Below are 12360 nucleotides of genomic sequence, written 5' to 3'. Positions count from 1 at the left end.
AGAGCATCTATAATCTTTGGAGTCAGAGAATGCTTCACATATTTTACTCTCAAGTCCTTCCTTGGCACCAGCTTACAATAAGCATTCAATTACTCCTGCATCCCCCAGCTCTAGTGACATCCATCACTGCAAACTCATTTGGCTGGAGGACCCATTCGCACTGGCCACACAGTGTCTGTAGATTTTGTTCTCATTTTTATTGCATTCTTGTGAGCTCCATTATTTATGACTTTACACATGGCTCATATTATGGTCATCAATATCAAATCAGTTTAATTTTCTATATTGTTTCTAGACACAGACCAAAAAAGAGAAGGCATTGGGGCTTAACTGTGTCAAAGTGAACTCCGTCATAACACTAGGTTGATATTAATAAAAATTAGCATCCAGAATAAAAGAAAATATGAGAATCCATTTAAAAAAAAAAATCAAAGTTATACTTACTGCTGGTAGAAGACATACGGCTGTACTCAGACCTGCAAGACAAAGATTTTTGTTAGACCATATTAAATCTAAAAGAGATCATGAAAAATGTACCAAATCTAAGTTACACGGCATATTAAAATATCTTAACACCCATTTAGCATTATTTTTGTGCTAAGATAATAACTGGAACAGGTTTTGAACATGGCTCAGAAAAACTGGCATCTCACATGAATTTTGGAAACACCTACATAGAGTAAGGCAGCTGAGGTTTTGTCTAATGGCTATTCACGCTACCTAACTTTAGGCATAAAAATTAAAGCTTAGAAGGCACTCTATAAGTTAAAAATAGGCTGCTCCAGGCACAGGCTGGGGGCAGAAGTCTACTAGGTTTTGACCCTGCTGCTCTTCCTTATCTTATGTCCTCTAAATGCTGCTTTGCAGATATTTTTCCTTTTTTAAGAGAATTCTATTTGAAGAGCAGAATTTTTATTGTTCTTTGGTCACAACTGGCAGGGAAGACACAAAACGAGTACCAAATTCTAAACATTCAGATGACAAAGCTTTTTGTTTTAGGAAACGCTTTTCCTCTTCAAGACCTCTCTCAATAAAACCATACACCCATTGGTTCTACTTCAGTGCACACTGGATTACCCATGAGAAAATCAGCAGTTAAGTATTTTATGCAATGAAATTCTGCTCCCGCATACAACCCCCAACTCCTGAAAACCCCTTTCTGAGCTGATTAAAACATGGCACGTTTATGCCCTAAAGATTCAGAAATACTAAGGTAAAACAAATATGCCGTCACTGAGTATTTAAAAAATGATTCATTTCCACTTTGAGGCCCTACCTATGATTCAGAGTGTGTGGTTTTGGAGATCACAGTCACGCAGACTCCACTTCCCCATTCACTGGGTCCCTAAACTAGACCTCACTCACAAGAGCTCTCTGCCACAATTAACATCCTGCGTGTATGCCCTGCAGTGCCCTAAACATAACAGGCAAACTGTCTGGGGAGCTGTAACACAGTTTTTGAATTCAAACTTTGTTTTATATGCATATGGAGAAGAGAAGGCTGTGTGGAGACCTCATAGCAGCCTTCCAGTACCTGAAGGGGGCCTATAGGGATGCTGGGGAGGGACTCTTCATCAGGGACTGTAGTGATAGGACAAGGGGTAACGGGTTAAAACTTAAACAGGGGAAGTTTAGATTGTATATAAGGAGGAAATTCTTTCCTGTTAGGGTGGTGAGGCACTGGAATCGGTTGCCCAGGGAGGTTGTGAGTGCCCCATCCCTGGCAGTGTTCAAGGCCAGGTTGGATGAAGCTTTGGGTGGGATGGTTTAGTGTGAGGTGGCAGGGGGGTTGGAACTAGATGATCTTGAGGTCCTTTCCAACCCTAACTATTCTATAATTCTATGACTCTATGATTTGCATCAAGTTTGCAATATTGCTTTAAATTAAAAAACATGTGAGCCTTAACTCCCAATATATTTGTCTGTAAATAGATACCATCTAAGCATATTTTCAGGATACCTTCATACTATAGGGTCTCAGACATCTAAGGAAATAACAGACATCAACCCCTCATAACTATAATGGCAGCTTTCAATTTTAGTATGGACATATCTCTGCAGAAGAAACAAAGCAATTATAGTCCAGTTCTGGGCCCCTCTGTTCAAGAAGGACAGGGAATTGCTTGAAGGAGTCCAGCGCAGAGCCACAAAGATGATTAAGGGAGTGGAACATCTCCCTTATGAGGAGAGGCTGAGGGAGCTGGGTCTCTTTAGCTTGGAGAAGAGGAGACTGAGGGGTGACCTCATCAATGTTTACAAATATGTAAAGGGTAGGTGTCAGGATGATGGAGCTAGGCTTTTTTCAGTGATATCCAGTGATAGGACAAGGGGCAATGGGTGTAAACTGGAGCATAGGAAGTTCCACGTTAACATCAGGAAGAACTTCTTTACTGTAAGAGTGACAGAGCACTGGAACAGGTTGCCCAGGGGGGTTGTGGAGTCTCCTACACTGGAGATATTCAAGGCCCGCCTGGACAAGTTCCTGTGTGATGTACTGTAGGTTACCCTGCTCTTGCAGGGGGGTTGGACTAGATGATCTTTTTAGGTCCCTTCCAACCCTTGGGATTCTGTGATTCTGTGATAGTCGTCCAAATACTTCATAGCCCTGTGCAGCCCTGTGCTTAGCAGTCAGTATTCTGCAGATCAGATGCTAAGACTGTTGATTTAGATGAGAAAGACCATTAGGCATTACCCCCTTGCTGATCCTGCTGGACTAGTGAAAGATCACACAATCTGAATTTCTCACAATACTTGTGAAAGAAAATCCTCCAATACTATCAAGTACCATGAGGCTATTGTAGCTTTTGAGAAAGGTCTGTAATGCTGCAGAGAGGCTTGCTGATGGGGGCTTATAGGTCTCTCTCACTCTCTACTAAATCCTGCACTGCCAGCCACTTCAATAATGCCAGGGAGCAAGGAAACATCTTCGTCACACATGGCAGAGACCACAGAATTAGGTCCTTAGTAGCCCCTCTCAGTCACTCCATATATACCTGCTAAGCAGCACCTCCGCCATGAACAAAAAGCTATTCCTCAACCCACCTCCCCCAGGACCTTTACATAGCTGGCAAAGGCAGAAGCAGTTATGACATGAGCAGAGGAGATCTTGCTACTGCTGGGCCATGTACATACTGCTGGTCTGGCTCTGAGCAGAGACCAACGGGAAGCAATCCCAGGGACTGGCTAAGTAGCGCTGTGCAGGCCATAAAGCTGCACAGTATTTGTGCACCAAGTCCCATTAGTATCATTTGGCACCATGTATATTTGGAAGGGTGCAAAAACTGTGTAACGTGTCACTGTTCAGAAGCCCAGAGGCAAGCAATATACATCCAGCTGCCTCCAAGCATCCCAATAAAGGATTTATTTATTCTGCACTTCTGTTTGAAAACAGCCCGGGGCTGTCCTTCAATGTAGCTGTGCTCAGCAGTTGGTGGCTAATTCAATATGAATCTGCACTGCTTGGATTTTAGATAGAAGCAAGACAACATTTTGCCTTTTGCTTACCGCAAGTAGAAGCAGCGTTCTATTACTTCACACTCTCATTTTATTACCCCAAAGTGCTGCAGGCACATAGGACATGGAGAATTAATGAATCCTGAACCAAGGAAGTGGCAGTCTATGTACAGGCAGAACATGAAAAATGAGACAAGAGGAAAAATAAATAGATGGGGAGCGAGAAAGGAAGTGACAACAGTGTGCTTGGAGACTAATTGCACAGACACGTTGTAACAGGCTTGAGAATCGTATTGGGGTTTTCATGTAATTCTAATAAGGTTCAAGGTAATATTTAATTCGTGCTTGTTGCATAACCAACATACATAGAATTAAAAAAAAAAGGGATGATTAAGCTCAAAGGCTCATGTAAACCTCAGATGCCAAAATGAGGACTGTACCCTCCCTCAGCTCCCTCTATAGTCAAAGAAAAGGGAGGTCTGAAGTGTATCTCTCCCTAGCTGTTCTCTAGAGTTGAAGCCTACAGAAAACACATTCCTAATATAGGACCCTCGGCTACATGCCTAAAGCCAAATGGAATGAATCTGAGTATCTCAGTGTGCTCTTAGGGCCTACCTGAATCACCCTTTTCCTCCCTTTGACGCCTTTATTTCTTAGAATTTCTTTTGAATCTAGTCCCTAAGAACAAAAATAACAGTGTTGGTAAAATCCTCAATATTTTCAAAACATCAGCACAAACCAGTCAGATTCATGACACGCACTGGCAATTGGCTTACAAAAACATTTTTTTCCTCCTTACAATCAATTCTTTAGAACACTGAATTCTGAAGTTTCTGTACGTCTTTTATGCTTTTTAGACCAGAATACACAGCAAACATTCCTTTGGAAGAGATCATGCATTAGAAAAATTAAGTACCAAAATAAACATCTCCTGAGTCACACAGATTCTCTGGCTATCAAGCAGTTTTGTTCCTTCCCATTCTTTCCATTCCTGTTTTAAACATCCTGAGTATTGGCTTCTATCAGTTCCCTTGGAAGAGGATTTTCCCACTGGGATAACTGAAGAGTTTAGTACTCATGGGCTTTAACAGTGACAGACTGGGGCCGTACTGGAGCTCAGGGATTCCAGGCCAATGTCTCGCAGCAAGCTATTTCCACTGGTAGATGTTACATTAGAGTTAAAAGAAAATAGATATTCAGGACAGAAACTGAACAAATGGAGGCCTGTTCCCTTCATAGGCACATAATGAGGAAAAAAATGATCAAAAAGGGTATTGAAGCAGTAGGAGGTACTGAAAAGGAGGGCTCATCATTCAGTCAAAAGACAAATCAGTCTGCAAAGAATTTGTGCTCAATGGTCAGCCACCAGCGAAGAGGAGTTGTGAAGTTGTCAAGAGACATTAAAGTAGGAATGTAGAAGCTTGAGATAAATGTAGGACCTCGATTCCCATTAGCACTGTTGAAGAATCAGGACTGTGTATTATCAGAGATGCTAAGACCATCAAGAGCACAAAAGATCCTGAACAGTCCTCTGAGACCACCACACACTACTCAATGTTGATTACGAATACAGAGCCTCAAAATACCAAAGCAGGAGAAATAGCCCACTGAATACCAGTAAGCAGCTGCTAGTGCAACTTGCAGTTACTGAGTATGGTGTATATGAAACCATGATAAACCTGTTTCTTCCTGAGAGAAGCAGGGCTGTGTCCCATCTCTGAATCACACTAGCAAGGTAGCGCTTGGGTTACCCTGGCATCCTGATCAACCATGGCACAGCATCATGTTAACATAGCTGCAGCAGTGACATCTATGGTAATAAACAAACATGCTCAAGAGAACTGTCTGGGACTGAAGCCAACTGCCATGAAACAGTCTGCACCTATACCTTTAAAACCTCTTGCCTTCCAAAACATTCCCAGTGGTCTGTTGGGAGTGGTCCCTGCGCCATGGGAATGTGGTAAAACAAGTGCCTGGCCCACAGTAAAACACACCCAAGAATCACATGGGAGATAGCTAGATGGTCCCATCCAAACTGATTCCGTTAACCTTTCTAACCATTCAGTAATATGGACAACTCTGTCCATGCGCTCAGGGACACCTTCACGCTGTTTCACACAGTGACATGCTGCAACTAAGGTTTCTGAGCCAGGCAGCATCTCCACAAAGCAGTCTACCATATAAAACAGACACAGATCTCTCAAGTTATTCTAGCAAAATACTACACGACAATATGCAAGTCTCCATTGCCAGGACTCCTTAATCCTCGCAGATGAAATCGTGGAAAGTTTTCTAGCTCTTCTGCTGTCTGCATCCCTCTCTTGCTTAGGAGTGATGGAATGGCACCTGCTGGATTCGTATTTCCCATATCTTCTCTGCCTAAAGTTGTTTCAGATTTCACTGTCTCATACGGAGAGCTGTATTTAAGAGCTTCTTTGCCTTCTCTCCTCCAAAAAGCGCTCCATGGGGCACATGAGAGGATTTTATAGCAGTTAAACTACAATGCCTGAGTCAGAAGATTTAGCTTTGTAGCTCTGTCTTGGGTTTCTTCTCACCAAATTCCTGCGGTTCAGATTACAATCTGAGTCACTAATATCAATTCAACGCAAATCCATTATCTTCATCATACTTCTACTTATGTAATGAAGACACCTGCAATGGAATAACTCAGAGAAGCTGGTCTCAAAATGCCTTTCTATGGATTTCTAGTAGAGCAATGAAGTCAGATGATGGATTCCCATCACTGAGCTCTAAGTATTGCACTCAGGAGCTTACTACCAATAGTGCTGTTTGAGGCCCCAAATGAGACATCATCATCATCATCATTATATAAGGATGAAAGGTTGTTTGTCCTTCAAAAAGCATCTGATGAAGCAGGACCACACTATGCTTAAGTGAGCAAACCCACCTGCCTGCATGCTCCGCATCCAAAGGGATGCATCAGGACTCAGGTGGCATGTACCTACCCATCCAGAGCTAGGGAATAAGTCACCCTCCCAAGGTCCTCATGCTCTTAACTAACAACAGAAGAAGCCTCATTTATACCAAACCTTCACACAGCCACAGTTAGCTGAGGTGAACCTCACTGCCTGCTGGGGCCTAGCCATCTTAGGTGTCAGCACTGACCACCTGGCCACCAGAATGTGATTCAAAGTCTGTTTCAACCTCAGTTTCAGAGCTTGGCCCCAGTGCTAGCAGAAATGCCTGCCCGAGGTTCAAGCAAACAGCTTCACCAAGGAAATCTGGTTAGAAATGGTGCCTCAACACCAATTTGCGGCAAATAGCTTGACTTTATACTATTTGAATGTCAAGTCAGAGACAAGCTGTCTGCCTTTGCACATCTGGAATGATGGATATATAGGAAGTGAAAGTCTCAGGGGAAAAAAGAAACAAGAAACCTCAAGGTAAAAATAGGCCTCAAAATAGGTTTCAGCAGCTGTGATTTGTATTCCTGAGTTTCTCATAAGTGGATGAGACGATGCATGACAAGAGACTAACATGCCACGTTGAAGGACTACCATACAGCTGACAAAGTCAAAAGTGCTGAAACCACTTATGACTTTGAGCTAGAAACATGTGACATGAAAGCAACTTCTGACCCCAACAAAACATTCAACTACTCACATGTATTGAAACCTTCATAATGCCAGCTCAGTGAGGTGTTATGCTCAGTCAAGGCCTACATGCTTGACAAACAGGAGAGATCATTGCTATAGAAGTAATCCTTGAACACAGCTAACATGACCAAACAGAAGTTTAGGAATAAAAAAATTAAGATTTTAGGTCCAAGAAACTACCTGTTTTCCACATTTGCTACACCCCACTCAGGATATTGGTCCTGAATGCAATTAATATAGCTGATGCTTTGCCCTTGACGTCAGTGGTAGCAAAAGTCTGTCTCATTGCCATTCAAAATTACATGCCTAACAATGTCTTTTTGAGTATTTGAGTATTTTGAGTTTGTCATTTTGAGTATTTCAGTCTCCCAAACCTTTATTCTTCTATTCGGAGTAAGGACAGTGAAGTAACAGCGTTTGCATGGCTTGTAAAAACAAGAAAATTTAAAATCAAACATTTTTACCACCCATTTAAAGTAGCTTAGCATTAATTTTTCCTAGTTATTATTTTTTTTTTACAATTTATCTGCAGTTCTTTTAATGTATGTTTGTTGTCCGATTTCTTTTTCTACTTGTTTTGCCCTCTGTTTGTTTTCTAATTGAAGACCAAAGAAAGACCATTCCTTTCTCTTAAACCATCATGTTTTATAGTACAAATCCACTACTAAAATTATTACCAGAGAAAGCTTTCTGTCTCCCATACCTCTGGGTTAAAAGGCTTCAATAGCAGATGAAACAAGGCGTTTATATTAAAAAACCCAAAAGTACATTTCCCAAGAAGAGAAGATTTCTACGGGCAATGTCTCTCAGATCAAGGATGGTCAAACTCTTTCAAATATCATTAATAAATAGCCAATATACACTAATTGGCTTATATGTTTTACTCCCTTTATATAGGTATTGACAATACCAGCTCAATCCATTCTTACTGGATTCAGGAGTTCAAAATACACTATGTTTGTTCAGCAGCTTCATTGCCAGCCCTATTTATCACAGCAAATGCAGTAAGAGGAACATATTTTTCAACAGATTAGGAAAATGAAGGCTTCAAACTGTAACTGATCTTGCCTGTAGCACCGAGTTTTGCCTGCTTTTGCAACCAGAAGCCACAGCAAAACCTTAAGGAACATATGCCCTGTAGAGTACTTGATGTATTCAACTGGTTAGTTGCTATAAGCAGCTTCAGCAGTACAGGCTCTGTAGAAGAGCTCACACATCATTACATACAGTCATCAAGATGACAAGAGCTTGCAGCGCCTGGATTTACTATAGTCACTATCCTCTATTGTTCCCTCAGTGACAGAAAGAGACCACTTGATGTAAAGCTGTTATTGAATTAGTCTGGTAGTTGCATTTCCTCGTACTTTAAGAGGATGATGGCTGAACTTCAAAATAGTTCTTAATTTTTGTTTTAATGTTGGGTTGTTTTTTTTTTGTTACTGTTGAGTAATTAGAGAAAAAAAACCACAGCTCAATTCACAATAGCTAGAATGGGACTGAGAGAGCAGAAAGCAGATCTGGTAAGAGGGAAAAGTAAGTGTTGCTAACAGTTGGTTTGGTGAGAAAACTGAAATATAAACATTGTGAAAGAGACATATGCAACGTGTTTATCAAACTAAAATAGCTGCTAAACAGAGCTAAAAACAATAATTGAAATGCAGAGACCCATTGCTTTTCAAAATAAACTTCGGTGCAAAGCACTGCAGTTATTAGTTGCTGTCTGTCATTGCTCAAATTCCTCAGACAGACTCTTCGGCTAACCTACACTTTCCAGCCAAGCCTGGGACAGGGATGCTTCATAAAATCATCAACTTTAGCACCTCACCACCATCAGGCACAAGCAGCTGTCATGCTGGTCACTGAGGTCTAAAGGATAATGTCACCAACTGGGCCAAATCCTTCCATGTGCCCTTCCCATGGAAACCCAGTTTTTTTCTACTCCGGATAAACACAGCAAATGAAGAGTGACTTGATTCATTAAGGATTTTTTGAGCTTTGAACCACCCATGAATTCACCAGTTATTTTGTCTTCCTTTTACTCATGTTTCTCAAAGATGACTGAAAACCTTTTGTCTCAGTATCTGGAAAGGAGGCTTGGATTTTTTCCTTTAAGCTCCATAAAATAATTTTAAACTTCTACAATTAACACAAGGTGACAGAAAAAACCTTCCCAGACCACAGAAGCAATTAAAAAAAAAATATCATTTTGAATTAATAGCTGGATGTATGAAAAAGGTCACCATATTCCATTTCCATCTTTAAAAATAATTGTAATATTGACACTTCAGTTCTGGTGCTGTGCACCTGCTACCACTTTGCAAGGAAGCTTTACAGTTTTGCAACAGTTGGACTAAAGATCAAAGGAGATAAACCAGACAAGGAGCTGGGAGAAAAACAACCAGGAAAGCCAGAAGCAGGGAGAATGAAGACCTAGGAGAGAGCAGTGTTAGCAGGAGTGGGCAACCTTTTCTCCTTCTGGAGCCAGAGGAGGAGAAAAGTCTCAGTGTTGTTCCCAACAAGATGGCACAGCAGTATGTACAGTGGGATGGAAAGCACATCCCTCTCTCCTCACAGAGATGGGCTGAAGGTGGGTACAGAAAGGGGGATCACATGGATCATCCTTGCAGCAACATGGTCTTGGGAGAAGTCATCCAACTAACAAACAGCGCACCTCTACCATCAGGGTCACAGTCAGAGACAGTCATTCTCCTTGACTTCAGTATGACACTTAACTACCAACAAAGCTCACAGCACTTCATAGGTCAGTATGATGAGTATTATGACAACACCAACCCAATTTCAGGTTGCTGTAAGTCTAACCTGCTTTCATAGATGGATCTTTGATGGTCCTTTTGAGCAGTCAACTTTGTCTGCCTGGTGCTGTCCAGGTGTCACTGACACAAGGACAGCATAGGTAGCTGGGCATGCTTCCAGACTATCCTCAAGACAAGTTTTCCTGGGACATAGGGATGGTGTGGAACCCAACCCTCATCAATGTGTCTACAGCCCATAAAGCACAGCTCGGGGCCCCACCGCTGAGGCAGCACAACATGCTCTGGAGCTCAAACTTAAAGCCCATGGCCATGATCTCTTAGTATCTTTCTCCCCATGTATCACAGATGGATAACGAGATGAAAACGGAGTTTTTACAAAGGTGTGTAGTGACAAGGCAAGAGGGAATGGCTTTTAGCTGACAGAGGGGAGATTGAGATTAGTTATTAGGAAGGAGACAACCGAAGGAGATGGTGAATTCCCCGGGGGATCCCAAGCACGGCGATGCCCGGTGGCAGAGGCACTCCCGGGTGTGCAGTCGGAGGAAGGCTCTGCTCTGGAGCCCTAGCTCCGGCCCCGCTACTGCCGGGACGTGCTCGGCGGCGGCCGCCGGCAACAAGTGCAGCGCTGTGGCCCGGCGGGGAGCTCCCCAGCGCCTCGCCGCCACGGCCCGGCGGGGGGAAGGTACAAGCCCCGCACCCGTCCCCTGCCACTCGCTCACTCACCCGCCCGTCTCGGCTCCCGAGTCCACGCAGTCGTCTTCGCCGCCGGGCTGCTTCTCCATGGCGGCGGCTCCACGGCCGCCCTCCCGCGGGGAGCGGCGGCGGCCGCGACTTGCCCCTGCCGGCGCCGCCGCTCCGCCGTCTGAGAGAAGCAGCGGCCGCCGCCGTCCGGCCAGCCCCGGCCCGGCCAGAGAGTCGGAGCCGCTCCGCCGGCCCGGCCGCTCCGACCTCTGCTGCGGCGGGCACCGAGCCTCGCTTCTCGCTCCCGTCGCCCTCCTGCCTCGGGGGAGCGCGGTCGGAGCGGGTGGGGGATACCGCCAGCCTCCACCGGTCCCTTCAGAATAGCCCCGTCCTGCAGAGAAACCCGTGCACCCACGCCTGTCGGCAGGTCACCGCGTTTACGTGCTCGTATGTTAGAAACCACTACAGCACCCTCGTTCTATCACTTTTGTTTTTCCAGTTGGAAGAAGGACTAAAAGGTGCAACGCCCCATATCCAGCAAAAGTTAGCAGAGCCCGTTGGGTAGATGTACTCACTATCCCTCTGGTTTTGGAATCTGCTGTTGCTGCCTTTTATTTGAAGTCTTTTGCTGCGCTGAGCTTTCTGCAGTCTCCCCCAGCGCTGCCTGACACTTGCTCATTACATTGGATACGATCATTTTGAAATTACACACAGGAGTGGGCAGGGGATGGATTTTCAAGCCCATGAGAATGTCTGTAATGATGACAAAAGATGATGTGATGTAAAAGAAGCATTCTGAATGCTGCCTGTGAAGAAATGCTGATGTAGGAAAGCCTGCCGGTAGTGGGGCCATCGTATTCAATAATGTGAGAGCGCAGGGAAAAGCTGCAGGTGACCTCCTGTGTTCTGTGCATGTCACACGTGCCTCCTGGTTTTGTACTTGGAGGTGAACACCTCTATGAACAAACCTCTCTGTTTCTCCATCTCTTACATAAATACAGCTATTCACCCATGTGGGTGTGAACCAAGACCTCACACAGCCAAAACCAAAAATCAGCCTTTCCTGAACCCACTTGGTCATTCAGGCTGTAGCAGATGACAAGAGGAGGAGCAGAACTGATTTCTTAGCTTGTGTCTCCAAGCAGGGAGACCATCTCTCCATTTATTCCGAATCAGGTTCAAGCACAAAACTTGCTGTTGGGAGGTGGTGGTCTCACAATCTGGATATTGTGGGGCAGTTACAGTAATAAACCTACCTCAGAACTGGGGAACCATTAGTGTTTTCCAGCGAACGTCAGCTTTGATGAATTGGAATTTTCTCTTCAAAAATCTCTAACTACCAAATCTCTGTCAGTTGCAGGAGATGGCAGAAAGTGATCAGAAGTAAAGAAAGAAAAAGTTGTGGTTTAAAAAAAAAAAGTATTTTCTTCTACCTTTTATTATTTGTGTTACAAGAAAAAAAAGAAAAATAATGAAAACCTCAACATCTGAGTCATAAAATAGACTGTAAAATAAAAATACACTGCACAAGACAATCTTACATTGCATAAAAAGTGCCAAACTGGTTTAGTTTGCCATGTGACAGGACAAGGGGTAACAGGTTAAAACTTAAACAGGGGAAGTTTAGATTGGATATAAGGAGGAAATTCTTTCCTGTTAGGGTGGTGAGGCACTGGAATGGGTTGCCCAGGGAGGTTTTGAGTGCTCTATGGTTCTATGAGTGCTTTTTTAAATATGTGTACATTGCATGGCATTCATATCCTCCATTTCAAGATCTTTTCAAGCTTGTCAGTGCTCTATCAAGCTGTATATAGCAGCATAAACTAATAGTGACA

The 12360-nt window shown here is 43.5% G+C and overlaps 1 protein-coding gene across 1 annotated transcript in view; it reads right to left on the bottom strand.

Annotated features, from left to right (window-relative positions):
* The window catches only part of FAM124A (family with sequence similarity 124 member A), a 39172-nt gene extending 28525 nt beyond the window's left edge, over positions 1–10647 (bottom strand). Inside the window, exons 1-2 of the mRNA XM_065675834.1 lie at positions 10568–10647; positions 445–476 (exon numbers count right to left, since the gene is read on the bottom strand). Coding sequence (XP_065531906.1) covers positions 445–476; positions 10568–10626 — 91 coding nt within the window. The 5' untranslated portion in view covers positions 10627–10647. The remainder of the gene's footprint in view (positions 1–444; positions 477–10567) is intronic.
* Positions 10648–12360: the final 1713 nt, after the last annotated feature.

Source organism: Lathamus discolor, chromosome 4, assembly GCF_037157495.1.
Source record: "Lathamus discolor isolate bLatDis1 chromosome 4, bLatDis1.hap1, whole genome shotgun sequence".
Taxonomy (NCBI): domain Eukaryota; kingdom Metazoa; phylum Chordata; class Aves; order Psittaciformes; family Psittacidae; genus Lathamus; species Lathamus discolor.
Note: the sequence above shows the minus strand (reverse complement) of the source record. Positions and strands in the feature narration are given on the sequence as shown.